General features: G+C 34.8%; 1 protein-coding gene across 3 annotated transcripts in view; it reads right to left on the bottom strand.

The window, feature by feature from the left end:
• LOC145668420 (uncharacterized) overlaps positions 1-20,585 on the bottom strand; it is a 181,847-nt gene that overhangs the window by 20,976 nt on the left and 140,286 nt on the right. For all 3 annotated transcript variants that reach the window (XM_081736232.1, XM_081736233.1, XM_081736234.1), the window contains exons 8-10: positions 12,689-12,779; positions 8,221-8,258; positions 4,616-4,724 (exon numbers count right to left, since the gene is read on the bottom strand). In XM_081736232.1, the coding sequence (XP_081592358.1) occupies positions 4,616-4,724; positions 8,221-8,258; positions 12,689-12,779 (238 nt within the window). The remainder of the gene's footprint in view (positions 1-4,615; positions 4,725-8,220; positions 8,259-12,688; positions 12,780-20,585) is intronic.

Consider the following 20,585-nt stretch of genomic DNA (forward strand, 5'->3'; position numbering starts at 1 on the left):
TTGACAAAGTCAACAAAATCACCTAAAAACCCATAGCTTAAAAGGGATAATTACTGATTTTTCGATTTTTGTACTTGGAACGTAAATATTTCCTATTGATATTTGGGTCCTGTACACAAGGCGATTTGAACAGCAGTATGAAAATTTTAAGAGTTGAATCCTGACATCAAATCAAGTAGAAAAGTTCCTATAAACATGAGTCGAATTCTGCTTCGTTTTCGAGTTACAGGGTTTCCAACTCGGGACCCAAAATCAGCTCGCAACAATGGAAAATAAAATATATTTTCCGCGTTAAATCAGAAACTATGCGTTTAAATTATGATGAAAATTCAGAAAGTTGATTTGTATCAATATGATGATTTTTACGTGGGTAAGGGCGATGCAATTCGGCTGGCGGTGTTCCAACTTGGCAGATCTTTATGACTACATTGCTTTTATTTGATATTCGTTAATGATTGTAAACATCACATGAAGCACAATTTTTCCCACATCACCACAGTTTTCGAAAACTTAACGTGTATTTCATTAAAGGATTTTATAACGTGCGTTATTCACAGTTTGCAATATTGAGAGTAAATTTCACTTGATGTTTACCATCATTAATAAAACTAAAATGTCGAAAAAAACTACGTTTGTGTAAGTTGTAATAATAATACGAAGAAAATTTATTTTATTATTATTATTATTATTATTATTATTATTATTATTATTATTATTATTATTATTATTATTATTATTATTATTATTATTATTATTATTGCAGAACCTTTCGTAACTCTACGCATCAAGTTCGAACTTGTTCAAGAAGCGAAGTGATATCTGCTCGGCTAGTTGTAACGCCTTCAAGAAGTTCTCCTGCAACCGCGAAACAGTACATTACGTGATTCGGTGTCGTGAACATCGTCCTAGTGTTCTCTGGAAGCATGAAAATTATTTTCACTGGTAACATGATATTCTAGTGCACTAATTGCAGCGTTTGTGTGAATAACAATGGAGAAGTCCTAATACAGTAAGGACCTATTAAATGTATTGATTATGCTAAAAGGCATGAGGATTGTGTACAGATAGAATTAGCGACAAAAATTTGATCTTGCGGTAAAATATATGATTGTGTACAGAGTGTCTGCCCAAACGTACTATTAGGGGAGGAAGATTATTTGTATAAAGGGTACTTTGAATATTTACCGTGAAGAATGTGAATGTTTGTGTGATATTGATGACCACGGACGAAAGTGTAAAGATGAAATTATGCACCAGCAAGATGAAGAATTTATTCTTCTGAATGTAGATTTGGAAACCCTGAACCAGAGAGTTAACGTGCTAAACATGAATGTGTCGCCATTAAAACGACCGTCATCGGTGAAACCATGACTACAGCGAAGGATTCCTCTTTCAAAGTTTTTTATACTGCCTTTCAAATCGTCTTGTGTATAGGACACAAATAATCATCCTCCCCTAATAGTACGTTTGAGCAGACACGCTGTACGCAATGCATACATTTTACCACAAGATAAAATTTTTGTCGAGAATTCTTTCTGTACACAATTCTCTTATGCCTTTTAGCATAACCAACACATTTAATACGGTCCTTACTGTAATAGGACTTCTCCATTGTTATTCAAACACTGTAATTAGTGCACTACAATGTCACGTTACCAGTGAAAACAATTTTCATGCTTCCAGAGAACACTAGAACGATGTTCAGGACACCGAATCACGTAATGAACTGTTTCGTGGTTGCAACAGAACTTCTTGAACAAGATCGAACTTGATGCGTCGAGTTACGAAAGGTTCTGCAATAATAAAAAAGAATTATTATTATTATTATAACTTATACAGACGTAGTTTTAATTCGACATTTTGGTTTTACTAATGATAGTAAACGTGAAGTGAAATTCACTCTCAATGTTGCAAACTATCAATAACACACAAGATAAAACCTTTTAATGAAATACATGTGTTTTCGAAAACTGGTGACGTGGGGAAAATTGTGCTTCATGTGATGTTTACAATCATTAACGAATACCAAATATCAAATAAAAGCCACGAAGTCATTTGAAAATAAAGTTCTGCCAAGCTGACAACACCGCCAACCGAATTGCATCGCCCTTACCCACGTAAAAATCATCATATTGATACAAATCAACCTTCTGAAATTCATCGTAATTTTAACGTATAATTTCTGATTTAACGCGAAATATATATTTTGTTTTCCACTGTTGCGAGCTGATTTTGGGTCCCGAGTTGGAAACCCTGTAACTCGAAAACGAAGCAGAATTCGACTCATTTTTATACGAACTTTTCTACTTGATTTGATGTCAGGATTAAACTCTAAAAATGTTCATACTGTTTTTCAAATCGCCATTGTGTACAGGACCCAAATGTCCATAGGAAATATTTACATTCCAAGTACAAAAATCGAGATTTCAGTAATTAATTGCAGCCGCATGAACGGTTAACGGGTATTAAATACTTAGTTACTTCTCCAATAGTTGTAGAAAGTTCAGATTTTTAAATGGTAGGCTTTTTGAGAAAATAGCGGCCAAACATGGTGTCTGAACGAAATTTTTAGCTTTTCATCATACTATAAAGGAGGTAATAATCAGAAACGTAAGTCGTTTTAATTTTCAAGAGACCTTATCGAGTAGATTTTGATGCTAGAAGCAGATGGTTGATATGGCTCGTGAGGACAGAAAGAAAAGTGTTTGAAGTTAGCAAAATTTTCACCAAAGTAGGCAACATTGTGAGTGAATTGCGCGATTCCTATTGGACCAACAGACAAATTTTGCCCCTCTACCGAAACACACTGCTTTAAATTCTTCCTACGATTGCCATTATGTTACTAAGTACACTCGTTCACGTTTTTAAGTTATTTGAGCAATCCGAGAGGAGGGGAGTCATTCTCCTCTATATCGAAGATTTTTTTTCAACAAAAAAAAAAATAATAAAATAATAAAAAATAAAATAAATAAAAATAAGGGTCTAATAATTTTGCATGTAGATCCCACATATAAAAAATGAATGAAATCTGAGACTATGATGGGGTCCAAATGTGTTTCACCTGGACGATTGGACATGGAATCGGTCAGATACGACTTCCATTTATTATTCATACTCAATGGTGAACGACAAGCTCTACTTCCATTAAAAAAATCAGTTTCAAAAAATGGTTTCACTAATTATGAACATTCTGATTCATACTATTTTATATATTCCTCGTGGCTATATGGTTAGCACACGCGGCTCCAGTGCGGAATACTCACGTCCGAATCCGGGTGGGAGCTTACTTGGTTGGGATTCCAAGTTAAGCTATAGGTTCAAGTCTCATACAGCCTCAGAGCTGAAAAGACACGCTAAACTTCAATTCAATCAATCAATTCTACATATTTAAGTCACAAGATATCTTTTGTATATCACATAGCTGCTTTTGCATAATACTTGAGGTTAATAAAAATGAAAAAAAAAAAATTCAATCTATTAACTAACTATTAACTGTTTATTTCTATTAACTCAATCACATACACACACACATATATATGTATATACGCGCCTTTGGCGCGGGAGAGCTGCTCACGTGGTTCTCATCCCATATCAAGCTGTAGGTCTAAGTCTCATATAGCCGTACTGTTCAAAGTGATAGTAAACTCAAATCAAGTCAAAATCAAAAAGAAACGAGAAAACCGACGGACATAATGATGCCCACCACAAACTCGTAAGGCATGGGATCGAACCAACGACCCCTCGCTCCAGAGGTAAGCGCTCCATCACTAAGCCTTCGTGCCTCCATTCCTTAATTGGAGTTAATATCGTCATATCACAAATCCATACCCAACTCGACTTATATAATATTTCCATCCATACAATCATATATACTTTTTACTGCTTTCATTTATTTTTTTAAATTCAATTAACACCCCTATTGCCAATTCATAAATGTTAATAATAATAAAAAACACACTACAGCAAAACCCACTTTGTCCAAACTTGAGTTACCTAAGTTATTCCTATACAGTATGCGGCAAATAAACAGTACTGAAATTCGCATGCAAATGGCGCGCGGGCAGAATGTAATATGAACTATGAGCGCCACATTGTATGTTTAACTGAATGTGGACTAGCGGAGTATGCACTTGGAGCGAAGATAATGTTACTTACAACAGATGAGAAGATGTTTATTTTAGAGCACTATTTCCGCTCATACGGTGTGGGCTAGCATCTCACTGCAGATGAGTGGAAATGCCTCCATGTGGGGTATACTAAAGGAAGCAATTTTCCGAATAGATAATACCCTACCACTGTACTGGAGTTGAGAGAGAAGATTCGACCATTTGTTTTATTGTTGCAGCAAGCCGTGTTCACTAACATGTTCATCGATCTACAGAACGGCTATGAAGAATGTTAGACGTAATGGTCAACACTTTGAACACGTGATGTACAGGCTCAATTCCTCTTAAATTTACAATTTGTGTTGAGTAACAATTAGTTGATATCCTTTTGACATTTCTTATGTTTCATTACGTTATACAATAAATAAATAAATAAATAAATAAATGTCAACGATATGATTTCAAGTACTGTTTGTTTTGCCGCATATTGTATTTCGATTATTTCTTACCCTGGAGTCCAACTACTTGGCAGTGTGTCTACTGTATCATCACTTAGTACACCATTTGGATCTTCTTCAGAACTTTCATTTCCCTCATTATCAGGAGGTGGAAACTCTCCTGAAGAAAAAGAAAAAAGAAAAGAAAAAAAAGTGTGTACTTTAATGTGAATGTACCAACATAATGATAAAAAGTTTAAAAAGAAAAAGACTTTATTTTTGCTTAATACGCTTTTATATACAGTAAAAGAATATGAAAAGCGTATTTTCTTTATTTCGTTGGAGAACTATTTCGATTTATTATTACCTACTGGAACTTTCGTCAGATCCTTTTCCCCTGTGGCTGAAGAACTGAGTTTTACATATTTACTGTTTTGTTGATCTTCATATCTTGAAACTATCAATATTAACCTACACTCCTGTAATACGTGTGCACTACCTTAAGTTAGCGATTTTTAAATTAGTGATATCGCAAATTTTGCGTACTCAGTACTTAAACCTATATTACAAATACTGACTGTGAATCATATTTATATTATACATTATTTCGTAGTTCCATATTTCTGACTGTTGTTGTATTCATATTTTCAGATGTTCGTACTTCCAACTTGCATTAGTTTACTCTTTCATGTACTCCAACGTGCCTGTGAACTTAATATTTACTGAATGTGCAATAATTTCCGAAAGTGAATGCGAAACTGTAGTTTGCGTTCAACTAGTTCATTGGTGATTGGTCGATTTTTTGTAGTTTGAAAGCTTAATTATATGATTCCAGCTTTTGTCCAAAAAGCCTTACTCAAGATTTAATTCTGGCTCTTTCGTTCTGCCGCAATAGGTTTCAAAATCTGATCTGATATGCGAGTTTGTCCTATGGAGCATTTTTACGTTTTTGATGGTGTGTTCACTAAAGGCTACAAGTTTTTAGACATCTCTATTTTTTGAAAAGACAATTCATTCCACACAGTCATTTCCAGGAAACCAAACACTCGTATATCCACAGTAACTAAGCTCCTTCGTACAAAATCAAACCTAACTTATGGATTAACCTTTTCTTCAGAGCATATAAATTGGTTTCTAGAAATAATGAATTAGAACAGCAAACTTAGAACTAATCTTCAAATTAGGCATTTTGAAGGGATATCTCAAACATACTTTAGAAAAGTGGAAAATACAGGCACTAAAAGTTACATATAAACACAATTTAAACGTAACAAAAGTACCGAAAGAGCAAAGGATACCTCTAAAAGTGAATTCTTTTCCACTATAGGCGGAACTACCATACAGAATGTTGCGAGTAGCTCAGTAATATGGCTTTGAAGTTACTCAAAAACCTTTGTTCAACTTAGAGAAGAATTTCACAAAATTCAAAACTTACTACTCAAGTACTTTGAATGCATCAGGAACTTATTAATTTGTCGATATAGAAAACTTATATAGGAATGACTAAGAACGTAACAACAAGAATTAAAACAGATAAAACCTTTAGTCCCTACTGTTCACACTATCAAAAAGGTTAAAATATTCCACAGGTCAAATCTGCAAATCGAAAGATCAATTTTCTATTCTATTATATCAGAAAAGAGCCAGAATTAAATCTTGATTAAGGTTCACTGTACAAAGGCTGGAATCATACAATTAAGCTTTTCAACTCAACTAAAAATGACCAATCACCAACTAACTAGTTGAACGCAAACTACACTTTCGCATTCACATTCACAAATTATCGTACACACAGTAAACATCCAGTTTACACGCACAGTGAAGTACATAAAAAAATAAACTAATGCAAGCTGGAACATCACATTTGGAAATATGAATACAACAGGCAAAAATGTGGATGTACAAAATTAAATTAAATATAAATATAATCCACAAGACATTATCTTCAATAAATTGTACGTTTAAATACTGAGTACGCAAAATTTGCGATATGACTAATTTAAAAATCGCTAACGAACTATACCGATTGGCAACATCGTTACGGCAATATGTAAGAATTAAACAACACTCAGTCAGTCATTTCAAATTCATTTCAAGATTTTAATTGTACATATATATATATATATATATATATATATATATATATATAACAATAGAACCTCAAATAATAATAATAATAATAATAATAATAATAATAATAACACTTCTTGTTTCTTATATATATATATATATATATATATATATATATATATATATAAAAGTTACTGAACAAACATTACAGACTATAAGTTAATATTGGAAATTTCAAAATATGAAGACCAAGAACACAGTATGTACGTAAAACTCAGTTCTTCAACCACAAGGGAAGAGGATCTGACAAAAGTTCCATTAACTAACAGGCGGCCAAAGTAATTATCCACCAAAATAACGAAAATATCCCTAGTATATTTTTATATTCTCTTATGAATCATAATAATAACTGTTTTGAGAATTTAACCCTTAAAAAGTGAACTTTTTAAATGAATGAATATGAAATGATTTACACTTGTTTTGGAGGGTTTACAAAACTTCTAACTTAGTTCAAATCTAATATCTCGTCTCCAAGTGGACTAAAAGACACGAAACAGAAACAATTGGGCCCTGCTGGTTAATATTTTAGTTTAGGAAAAAAAAAATGCATTAAGCGCTTTCTATAAAGTCATATACAGAGGGTTGATTAATTCGTGAGTCAATTTCATTTGTTCACTGTGCAAAAGTGATATGAGGTAAAGCCGTGCAATTTGGTGTAACTTTAGACGAAGGACATACGTTTTGTTTCGCCATAGAAGCATGTCACTTGTACTAAAGATTGAAGAGATATAGGGTCAAAGGTCAAGTTTCGATCTTTCCCTTATGGAATTGCAATGGTAAATTCTGAAAGAGCGTGAAAAAACGTAAATCGAAGTGATAACAAAGAAAAAGCTGTATTGTATGATTCTATGTCGCAAGCCCACCAAATATGCGTCAATCAAGTGTCACGGTCAGAGGTCACTGTCAGATCAAGGTCACAGGTTGTCTTGAGAGCTCATTTGAATACACTGAAAACAACGCAATGTCCGTACCTCATCATGTCAAATGGGTTCTCAAGATGACCTGTGACCGTGATCTGACAGTGACCTCTGATCATGACACTTAATTGACGCATATTTGGTCGGCTTGCGACATAGAATCATACAATACAGCTTTTTCTTTGTTATCACTTCGATTTACGTTTTTTCAGGCTCTTTCAGAATTTACCATTGCAATTCCACAAGAAAAAATCGAAACTTGACCTTTGACCCTATATCTCTTCAATCTTTAGTACAAGTGACATGCTTCTATGGCGAAACAAAACGTATGTCCTTCGTCTAAAGTTACACCAAATTGCACGGCTTTACCTCATATCACTTTTGCACAGTGAACAAATGAAATTGACTCACGAATTAATCAACCCTCTGTATATGAAGCCACCATAAAATATAAAATTTTCTGAGTTTTCGATTGCCTTAACACGCCTTTCACATCATTCAACTTCTATCAGTTTGACACAGGCTTGAGAAATTCTGCATTTAAACATTTCTCAAAAAATAAGCGTTATCTTTTCTTTCTCAGAAAGAAGTGACTAAGTATGAAACAATCATAAAATATATAAATCCTACCTGAGGGCAACGCATGGTGATGCAGAAGATCATCATCTCTAAAAATAAAGAAAAATGCGTAGTTATAAGACTGAAAGTAATGATGAAATAATATCTTTAGTCACATTACATACATGGTTTATTTAAAAATATTGAAACTTTTCCCGTACAAATTTCAATTATTCACATGAAGATCGGAAACTCATATTCCCTTTGAAAATAGTCAGTTCATTGAGACTGCGAGTACTTCTTTCAAAAGGCACGTCATTACTGGAAGAATCTGTGGAATTTTTTATTGGGAATGGAGTACCATCATACCACTGCGTTTCGAATTATATCTTGTAGTAACTCGGAAAGTGTTCCTTTCCGTTTCACTTTTAGACTGAATTTGATTGAATAAACTTGCAATGGATGTATAAACATTACAACTATAACATTATATGTTGTATATCGTTATATATCTAATATAGTATTCAGGGTAGAAGTATATTCTTACAAGCTCTAGTCACAAAATTAAAAAGACGACGAAAGAATAAAAAAAAATGTAAGTAATATTTGTAGATTGAGCAATATAAATTGTTTATATTGTGTTAGTACGTTGCTATAGTGATAGTACTCGTACATAACATATACTCGTTGTCAAGGATGTTTGTAATATATAATTGTGTAAAACGCCATTATAGTTAGACGTATAATTTTGAATTGTGAAGTAAAACAAGTTATTATCGTTAAAATATAGAGTTCTGTGAATTCGAGACTGGTGTATGTTTCTTTAAGTTACCTAAACTATGAGTAGCATATAAAATATATGCGAATATATGTACGAACTGAGATATTGTGTGGTTATGGTGGTTCCTCTCCAGAGGTTGATTTTCATTTGCAGGATAGTAAGATTACCTAAAATATTTTTCATGTTATTACGAAATCAGCGATTAATTAGTACCAGTCAAAGAACGGGACACAGAATAGAAGATATTGGAAGAAATGAACCGATCTCAGAACTACCAAATTCTGAATTTCAGCGTTTTACTAAACAAATGAAAGAGCTAACTGAAAGTAAACTGGAGTCTCACAGTAATAAATTCAATCAAATGACAAGTAAATTGGAGCCTCAGAGTGGTAAATTTGACCAATTGTCACGTCAATTCGAGCGATTAGAACAATCACATAGTGAAATGAGAAGTAAATTGGTACAGTTACAGCAAACTCACAGTGCTAGACTTGAACAACTGTCACAACATCACACTGCCACAAGTCACAAGTTTAACGAACTAGAAGAGCGGATTGACAATAACTCTGCTCAAATTCTTGAGTTGCAGAGAGAATTCTTTGACTTCAAGACGTCAAAAGAAGATAAGGAGACTGACAGGAATCTTCCCACTAAAGAAGCTGTCCCGGAGTCATCACAAGACGTCATTACACCTGTATGTCATCCGACTGTTTCTGTGCAGGAATTTGGCAACGGAATCAAGGGTAGTTACCAGCACGGAGCCTGAGAGTGAAGTAGAAGCAGACAGATCTCATGTAACTTCTAAAAGTTTAAGAACTTAAAACCTAATCTAAATAAATCTAAGCATGCAAAATTACTGGTAAAATTTAGCAAGGTAAAGGAATTAACAAAATTTAATGGTAGATTAGATGATATTCCCGCTAGTACTTTTACTGAAAAATTCGAGAAGTGTGATTTAATTGTTATCGATAAATCTAACTTTCTTATAATCTTGCCTCATGTGTTACTTTCACCATGCTCAACGTGGTACAATCCGCGGCAAAATACCTGCAACATGAGCATATAAGTTGATTGTGAAATGACGAAGTCTTTTGCTCCAAAATAAGTGTGCACGGGAGGAGGCCGAGGTTTATCCTGGAGTGATTCGTTCCACTTAGACGTTATGTTCATTCCCTGTGCTGTTAGGCGTAGTTTCACAATAAACTTACATCCTCATATAGGATTAATAAAAGAAACACGCCAAATTGTGATTGTGGAAGTAGGGGAACACCTGAACATCACGTCCTGTGGTGCCATCAAATAGAGACCAATATACAGGAAAGAGAATACTTAAGAACAAAATATACAAAAGACATAGTAAAGAGTAGAGAAGATTATAACATCCTTAAAACACTTACAATGGAATATTCAAATTTACGCAGACTAAAATATAGAACATCAAGAAGATAAAACCTAAAGCAGTAACGATTAGGAAGAGTGGAAGTGAAGTATGTGAGTGAACAGATCCTCCGGACCGGAGATTACTCCAGGAAGTGCAGGAACCACCGCACTGGCCGAGGAACAGAGTGAAAGAGCCTGGTGCATCGCCGTGGTAAGCCACTGGAAGGAACTCCGGATGCACTAGGAGCGTGTGTGTGTGATGGTGAGGGGAACGTCTCGAGGTGGTGGTGCTGAGAACATATATATGACGACAAGGTGGGATACTTCGGACCAAGATACACACTAAGTTCTCCGAGTGAATCTTGGGCCCCAATTATCGTTCAATGGACCAGCCTAGTACCACGAGAGAATGGAAAAATAAGTGTAATAACAGTGTTTGAAATATGTGTGCTTAGTGGATGATATTCTTAGTGCAGTGTTGTGTATTATAGTGTCGTGTTGTGTAGTGGTAAATAAAAGTAATTTTTTTTTCGGTTTGAGCATAAAAGAAAATTTAAAATAATCATACAGGTGAAAAATATAAGGAGCAATATAAGTGAAAAGACGTGTAAATAGAGAAATAGTGTTAACATTGCAGGTGAATAACCAGTGAAGTGAAACAACAAATAATATAAAACATACAGGAAAAACCTTTAAGATACAGGTGAAAAAATAACGCCCAGAATAGAAGAAAAGAAGAAGAAGCCAAATGACGAGACATTGACAAAACAGACAAGAACAGAACGACGAAAGACGAAGGACTAGAGTCGAGTACTGACAGGAAGCATTTAATATACAAGGAATTTTCTTTTTTCTTTTGTTTGTTTGTTTCTTTTGTTTCCACTTGGGTTTGTTTTGTTTTCCGTTTGTTTTTTGTTTTGTATTGTTTGTTCTTTGGCTGTGGTTAAGCCACACCTTTTTAAAATAAATGAAACGATAACAAGGCACAAGAAACATTTCACAATGATGAATGCCTTGTCCAGCATTAATTATTAGGTGCTGACAACAGGTAAACTGAGTGAAATGAAAATGAAAATCCTCATGTTGCAGGTTTTTTGCCGCGGATTGTACAATGCAGTTAGATCTAGATTGTGCACTATGAAGATTTCAAAAGCATTCTGTTAGCAAATTTAGAAAATGATTTTATTTTAGCCAATCGTGACGCCCAAATTAGGAACAATAAAATATGGCAATTGAGTAAGTCAGAGTATTATGCATTTTTATCAATACTTATAATGAACTGAAACAGCTCAATCCTTTCCAACCTGATTCTAGGATTATAGTGTCTATTAGAATTTTGCTACCCTGTAAATTACAACAAGTCTTACTTTCTTCGCAATGCATGACATTTTAATAATCTACTATTAATTGTTCAAAATTTTGAAAATCAAATGTAATGTATAATATAATGGAAGTAAGAAAATACGCACTAATTCTAACAATACTCTGCCTATATGTAACGTAAAGCTCCTATAATAAAAAAGATCAATTAATAAATTATAGTTATAAAGATCTGTACGCACTCTTCTAGCAAGTTTCTATACTATACCGGAACTAGGCAGTAGTAGGATTGGCTACACTGAACCACAATTGAAAGCAGAAATGAAGATTAATAATAATGCGCATTTGATTAAAAAGAGCATGAAGCCGATTCTCATACGGCAGAGAAACGATCTTAGATATGGAGCTGTTAGATGCGGGTGGTGGAGTCGGAAAGGTCAGGATCTCATGAGGACAGCGGTGATATCAGGAATCAAGCCTGGATCCTGCAGTCCCAGAAATGGAGTCCTAAAGTTTTGGTCTCAGATCCCTTCTATTCGCCTATTAAACATGGAGTTGTTGGATACCGGTGATGGTGTTAGAAAGATCTTGGTACCTTACGCATAGCGGTGATGTCCGAGATCAGGACCGGGCCCCGAATCCCCAGAAATAGGATCCCGAAATGTTGAGCTCGCATCCCTTTTATTCGCCTGTTAAACGCGGGTGGTGGCGTTGGAAAGATCCGGGTCCCCTGAGCACAGTGATGATGTCAGAAATCGAGCCTGGGTCCCGAAGTTTGGGATTGTGTTGCAAACCTTTGCTGTGGCTTAAATTCAATACCTGATTGCGCGAGATAAAACCATTAATACATATATATCAGCTCAGCATATATCAGTTTACACTATGCAAAGTAAGGTTCTACAAGAACTGTATCAATTATTTACCAGACTCGCAAACTGCAAATATATTTTCGTAATATAATTACGAAAATATATCGGTTACTTTACTTCGATTGCTTTACTTCGTTGCTATTTCAATTCTATGACTATGTTTGCATTCTTCTTTACAAGAAAGACTTACCGATCATATACACTCCTTCGAAATGGAACAGCTTTCAACAATTTCTCCTCAACACAATCCTCTTTCACGTTTTCTGCTATTTCAGCCGCCTCTGCAATTTAATAAATAAATAAATAAATAAATAAATAAAAATCACCACATACTAATATTCGTAAGAAAAAGAAAAATATTGAAAATATAATGAAAATTTAATGTATGTCAAAATATATAAACTTAATTATATAGTACTGACTCAGTTACCACTTAATGATACACAATTCAAAATATTCCTCCGCAGTAGATGTAAGTCTAGTTATTGTGAGAAGATACTGAAACAATCATTTTTATCCTAGCATATGTGTACATTATGTTATGATAATATCTAACGCACAAGAATGAGGCTAAACTTTAACCTTCAACGCAAAAGAGGCGTACATTGCACGATAAATACGATGCATGTTTTAGACATTGACCGGTACATAGGTTGATGAAAATGAGTGTAGGGCGCCGATTTCTCTGTAATTATGAGGGAGTCCATTCAGATGTGTTTGGTTGCAGACAAGAGTCTAAGAAGGCATATATGAGGATTTTAAAACAAACTGAATTCAAATTATGCCAAATATTGTATATTCATAAAAAATACGTATAAAAAAATACACATATAAAAATACATGGGCCTACATGAGCTTTGTTCCCCCCCCCCCCCCTTCCCCATCAGCGGCTTTGGTATTAGCCAGAATTAAAGTTCAGATAGGTGATTCTAAGGACGAAAATCTTGCAATCTCGGGATTATCAAGACATTGGGCTGCTTCTACACATATCAACATACTATATAGAACCAACTCGCTAATTGAGAGATCGATTTACGAAACTCACATCACAGCAAAAGTGACAGAGTTAAATCTAAACCAATGTTCACAGGACAAAAGCTGGAATTTCATAATCAAGCTTTCCAACTCTACTATAATAATAACCAATTAACAATAGGGAGATGAGCACAAAACTTTCAAAATATGTAATTCCTATAGATATTAGAGAAACGCATTCACAAAAACTTTTCAATCACCACAAGAAACAAATTATCAACAGAGTAAACATAAACACCAATATTTTTCATCAGAGAGCTGGCGTATCACATTTGCAAACCTTTCATAATCGCAAATTTTTGTAATAGCAAATTTCCAATTACAGTGTTTAGCATCGTGTTCTGACACTGAAAAGAGACTTGAGCAATCATCCCCAGACATGATAAATGAAACAAAATTCAATTTCGTGAAGTGACGCATTTGCAAAAATTATTCTTATTCTCAAGGAATAAAGTAAACAACAGAGGACTAAAGATAGATTTACATTCAAAAATTCCACTACACACTATCAAAAATAGACTGGTTAATACAAAGAGCTTCTACATTCAAATACAAGTTTTGTAGTTTTAAAGAAGTTATTTCCTTTCTTCATTTTCACAATGGCTGAAAAACACACAAAGAAATATCAACACCAGGTTACAAATCCTGATTCAAATAGTGTGATGGGATTGGATTACTAGCTGTTTGTTACTGGGACACATATTTGAATACCATAGTTGTTGATGGAATCTGACAAGGAATGGACATGAACCTGTCATCCGGACATCCACATCAAACCTAGTCCATTCGATAAGCATAACAAAGATTATGTTCATGTACAAAAAAATAGGTACTATGGACAACGGAGTAAGTCCCTGGGGCCCATTAACCCTGTTAGTATAAAGAAAATCGTAGACTCGCAGTGAAATAGCTATAGCATCAACACTATTCATTGGAAAGTCATGGTTTATAGTTCATTCTCTTCAGCATGAAACAAGCTTTCCTGAGGTGCTATGTATTGGGACCCATAACGAACTTGAAGAGGGAAAATTGGGAGAATGTCTAGAAAATTCCCTCCAGAAATCCCTCCCAGCAACTTTGGACCTATCTGGAGTGGCCCCGGATAAAAACACACAATCCAAATGTATCTCGAAAAAAATGCTATAGGGGATAAAAATGTGTGTACAAAGTTTTGTATTGATAGATAGAATAGGTGTGAGAGGAAAGCGTGTATTGGTATACAAGCATTTCCCTTTCTTTACAAAACTTTCTTATTGGCAATTTTCGTTTTTGAATACAGATTAATTAAATAACACCGTACAACACGAAAACTGTCCTTTACATGGAAATATGTTTTTCTTGTGTATTTTTGAATGAGAAAATCAAATTTGTGATCATTTTTTATGTATCATGTACCAATTTTGTGAAAAATTTAAAAGTGTGAAATTTTGTACTATGAAATCCCGTATTTTACGGGATGTGATGAAATATGATCAAAGTTTGGTTTGGTTATTGGAATTTAGCGTACCTTTTTAGCAGCGAGGCTATATGAGACATGGGCCTACAGTTTAAGGTAGAATCCGAGCCTCCGAATCGTTCAATGTTTTCCTACCGGGAATCAAACTCGAGACCCCGTGCACCGAAGGCGCACATGCTACCCACTAGATCAGTGGGGAGGCACAAATGCGTTTAAGATAAAAGTTATTGCATTTGTAATACTTACAATATAGGCTCATTTAAACATCTTCCAAGCGACATTTTTTTTTCTTCTTTACAGAAGGAATACGCTGCTTAAAGACGGGTTCTCCTCATCCTCAATTTTCTCCTACCGCATAAAAGTCTTTTCCTGCGTTATAATAGGGAACACTTGTTTCTCATATTTCTTCTCACTCTTTATCTTCATTTCAGGTAGTAGCCAATCAACATCTAATGATAAGTGAGTTCAGATTTGTGTTGCCTAACTATGCTGCCAGATGTTCTAGTATTCGATTGTATTGTTATTTACTAAGTGTTTCGTTTGGAGTGGTTGGATTTGTCGCGTTGTGTTTTTGATGTGTTTGTTGTGCATCTGAATTTCAAAAAAAGTACTGAATATATGTTTAGTTATATGCAGTGGAGTGCAATGTCCCGTGCGTGTAAAAATAAACCTGATTTATTTTAAGTGTGTGATGAAATTACATTTAAAACTCAAAAAAGTAGTCTTACACCTTTAGTGAAAAAGGTTTATGAACTGCTGTACTTTGGCTGTAGAGTTGGAGATCAGAAGTCTTGGGCCCCATATATATGTTGCACTACATGTTCCAGGAATTTGAGAAGCTGGCTACAAGGAAAACATACTTCTATGAAATTTGCTGTTCCTGATTTGGCGCCAACAAATAGATCATATAACTTACTTTCGTTTGACAGATGTAAAGGGTTTTTCCTCTAAATCTAAACATAAGATTCAGTACCCTAATTTAAAGTCAGCTATCCGACCAATTCTCCACAGTGAACATCTTCCAGTACCTAAACCTCCACAGCATTACATTATTGATTCGAAAGAAGATTCCTCAGACGTTCCAAGCAGCAGAGAAGATGTAGACTTTCAGCCTTCTACATCCCAGTCAACGTTACTTCATTTGATCACAAAGAGAGCTTAACGATCTTGTACGAGACTTAAATCTTCCTAAAAGAAAAGAGGAATTATTGGGCTCCAGGCTTCAAGGTTGGAATATCTTAGCTCAAGATGTTAAAATAAGTTTGTTTAGAAAACGACTAGTAGCCTCGAAGTAGTTTCGAGAACTATTTTGTTGAAAATGGAGGAATTGTTTATTGTAAAGATGTAGAGGACTTATTTCAGTCTTTGGGGCATGAACATAACCCTACCGAGTGGCGCTTGTTTATTGACAGCTCGAAACTAAGTCTGAAGGCAGTGCTTCTCCATATTGGAAATGTTCACCCATATGTTCCTGTAGAACTTGCGGCTTACACAAAGTAGATGTATGAAGTTTTAAGTGCGATATTAGACTTCATTGAATATAAAAAATTCAAATGGCATGTGTGTGTGTGTGTGTTGGGGGGGGGGGGAAGTTTGAAAGTTATTGGTATTCTCACAGAATGCAACAAGGATACAGCAAGTTTTGTTGTTTTTCTTAATAGCCGTAACGAAGCAAACCACTACGTCCGTAAATCAATTGTGAATCCTCAAGATGTATTTCTGTCACCGTTACATATCAAGCTTGGGTTGATGAAGCTGTTTGTTAAAGCACTGTTTTCACGCACCTTAGGGAGAAACTAAACGAGAACTAAGCCATACATTAATTAACTATGATTAATTATCCTCATTTTTATCCCATCAAATAGTGTTGTAAATAGAAAAAAAAAACTGTTCGTATTTTTTCAGAAATGTACGTTTTTTTTAGAAAAAAAAAACATTGTCTCTCGTTTTTTTTTCTAAATTTCGTTTTTTTTTTCAAATAGTCATTTGTAATGCATCTTACGTCTATTTAAGTATGAAATATTTTTATGTAGGTGTAATCACCGTATAATGCAAATAAATTAAACGGTAGATACTGATACGCTACAAATATTTTACAATTTACATGAATACCATACCTATTAACAATTCGGGTTTCAGCAGTTTTCATCAATATCAACTAAGAAATAAAAGTAGAAATGAAATTTTGTTTTTTCGTGAAAGCAGGCCTTTAATAAGTACGAAAATAATGTCACGAACAGTATAAAATTCCAATAACTTGCCTAAAGGTAGAAACTAATACTAATTTGCCTAATAGTATTTTTCTAAGTGTCATATATAAATAATTTGTCGACTAAACATATGAAGAGCCGGCTCTACCATATATGCAGTGGCGTATTTACGACTTTGTTTCGGGAGGGGCTTTGCTAACTTTCGTGGGGGTGGCTTTGCCTGAAAATGTGAAAATTCTGCAAGATATTTCATATACTTTACTATAGTAAGTAAGATTTTGGAAGGGGGGGGGTTAAGCCCGGAAGTCCTCCTAAATACGCCACTGTATATATGCAACACGTGCATTTGCGTGGAACGGCAAGCTTGGATGGTCCGGCAAAATCTGTCATAAGTATATTATTTAAATTAAATATTTCTTGTTGGAAACAGACTTCATGATGATGGTAGTTACATTTACTAAGCTGACCTTCTATTTGAATACTACATTCATAAATTATGTTTAGGTTGCATTAGTTTAAGGCCACATGGACAATGCCCAAGCAAATAGTCGAATAAATACGAGTACAAATTGCTTGATTGTTGTCCAATGCAAGAATTCAATTCTCGAATAGTAGTGAATTTCTGTTCCATTTAGAAAGAAAAAAAATGAAATGAAATTTTTGAGTTTTACGTCCCACAATTATGCCGGTTAGGCTAAAGGAGACGGTGATGATGAGTAATGAATGAAATGGTGGAATGAAGAAAGTGGGAGGAAACGGGAGAACCCCGAAAAAACCCACGCACACGGTGTTTGTCTACCACAAAGTTCCCTTGGTGGGGGCGGGGATCGAACCCGGGACCCCAAGCACCAGAGGTGAACGCTCTACCACTGAGCCACCGCGGCCCCCCTTCCATTTAGTAAGTTATCACAGTTTTGATATGAAAGTAGTCTTGTTTTTGTCAGAAGCAAGTTCCTTATCATTGAAGATAGAAACAAGTTTTTTTTAAAAAAAATGTTAGAAGATGTAGAAGAAAAATCAAGAAATAAAGATAAAAGAGCTAGTTGCACTGGAATTGCAAACTGATACATTGAGATTGAAGCTCGATAGTGAATTCTATAAAAAGGATTACCATCTTTCCTCTGCAGGTGTGTTTGCTTTATCTTTCACTATCATAATATATTAACATTTAAAGAAAAGAACAAGACACAACGGAATTGCATTTTTAGTAAGTATTTAAGCCTTTCTGAGTGCGACTGCACTTACCCTCACCTTTGTTGTTCATGCTGGAGTAGCATACTTAAAATCATGACTCCTAAGATTTGTTCTTTCTGGAGAAAGGGGGAGGCGGCAAATTAGGCCATTGCACGAGGCGACAAATTGACTAGGACCTGAATAAAGGATGACTCAATTTGAAGTAATGCAGGGTGTTTCAAAATTAATATTAGGGTTTTGAAACTTTGTAGTATCCATTACAATTAACTTACAATTATAAATATATCAAATGAAAGAGCAACTCAAACAGTTTTGTACACACGCATGTACAGGCATTGTTTCTTCTGTCTGCCGTTACAAAGAGCAAGTAGCAAAGATGGTGACTAGAGTGCAGAAAGCTTTTTGTGTTTTAATAAAGACAATCTGTACAGTTCAACCGTCTGTGTGAAGAATATTAAGAAGACGCTTGCAACTACGCCTTTATTGTTTGCAGTTGCTACAGGTCTAAAACCTACAGACTACGGTTTACGTGCCAATTTCGCAAGTGAAATATTCCTGCTTAACAATGAAGATTTTCTGGATCGTGTCGTCTACAGTGATAAATCGATTTTTCACCTAAGAGCTAATGTGAACACTCATAATGTTTGCATCTGGCCGTCAGCAAATCCCCAGGAGATGGTACAATTGAAACGAAACTCCCCAAAATTGAATATGTTTTGTGTCATATGGGCCTTTCTCGCCTATCGACTAGATGTGTGCCGTGTGATGAATGAATCTCACATTGAACACTTGTAGCAAAGACTGTTTGAGGTGGTCTTTTACTTGATGCATTGCTTATAATTATACGTAAAATGTAATAAGTACTACGAAGACTTAAAACCCCAAAATTTATTTTGAAACACCCTACATTTCTCACCAACAGTGTTGGAACTAAGATGTAAAAAGGAGAGAAAATTTTCCTTATAAAGTTATTGTTTACAACGATATTATTATTAGTCGAGACTATAACTACAACAACAACACGAGTTAGTAGTCAAAAGAATGTAATCAAATGTGTACTCGGTGGCCCAGGTGGCCAAAGTGGCACACACAGGTGTGTCACTTGTTTAATCCGCTCCAGTGTGGACACTAATTAAGATATCGGGATATTATTCTTGCAAAATGTGGTTGCACTATAGTTTATCATATTAATTTCTTTTTCTTCTGGTATCGAATTTTCTTCTCAAATTTCACCCCAGTAAAAAATTCGAGAATTTTCTAATTTCGAATTTCCTTTACTTTTTTCCGTGTAGCTTCCTTCGTTGTAGAAAGACATCCTTAAGACTTGCCAGGTCGATACCTCGGATGGATACAACTGTTGACATCAATTGGACGGGCCTCCACGCAGTCTTGCCAATTAGGGAAATTAAAATTCTCCTATATTTGGGCAAAAAATTAGAAATTTTTGTTTATAAATCCGTACCTATACGTCCGAGTGCAAGTCAACTTGCGCCAATCGAACATTTGTTCTTACTTAACAAACGAAAGTACAGATCGTTACAATGGGTTAATTAGGGGACGCACGTAAAATTCGTATTTAGGTTCTAGCCCTTGATTTTTCTAGTTTTTCCTTACTTTTCTGTTTTCAGTAATATAGTTTTGATAATTAGAAGCTTTGTTCCTTAAATATCGCCATAATACTTGTAGGATATATTAGTGGTGTACCAATGTGTAATTTAAGATAGTTTGCGTCTGTCTGGTTGCAGTGTTGCCAGCTACAGAATATTTTAATTCCAGATTTTAGGGGGAAATTTTGGAAAAAATTATATGTTTTGTCTCTATTATTTCACTCTTGTTGGCTATATCGGAACAAACGTACCAGTATCTGGAAGTCTCGTCTTTGCTCTACACAACGCACTATAGAAAGTTTCAATAGGATAATTAGGGGAAGTACAGCTGAGGTTTACAGTGGACCTTGTTCTCCAATTGGAAAGATAACTGTGTTTTTTTTAAGGTAGAATGAGATATTTTTTATTGACATGTTTACTTTATTAGATATCGTCACAAAACTTGTAGGATATATTAAATGGATACCAAAGCTTATTTTAAGATAGTTTGTGTGTGTCTGATAGTAGTGTTGCTAGCTACAAAAAATTTTAATTCCAGATTTTAGGGGCAAATTTTCGGAAAAATTCCCTTTTTTATTTCTATTA

Source organism: Thermobia domestica, chromosome 13 (assembly GCF_964235325.1).
Source record: "Thermobia domestica chromosome 13, izTheDome1.hap1.1, whole genome shotgun sequence".
Lineage (NCBI taxonomy): Eukaryota > Metazoa > Arthropoda > Insecta > Zygentoma > Lepismatidae > Thermobia > Thermobia domestica.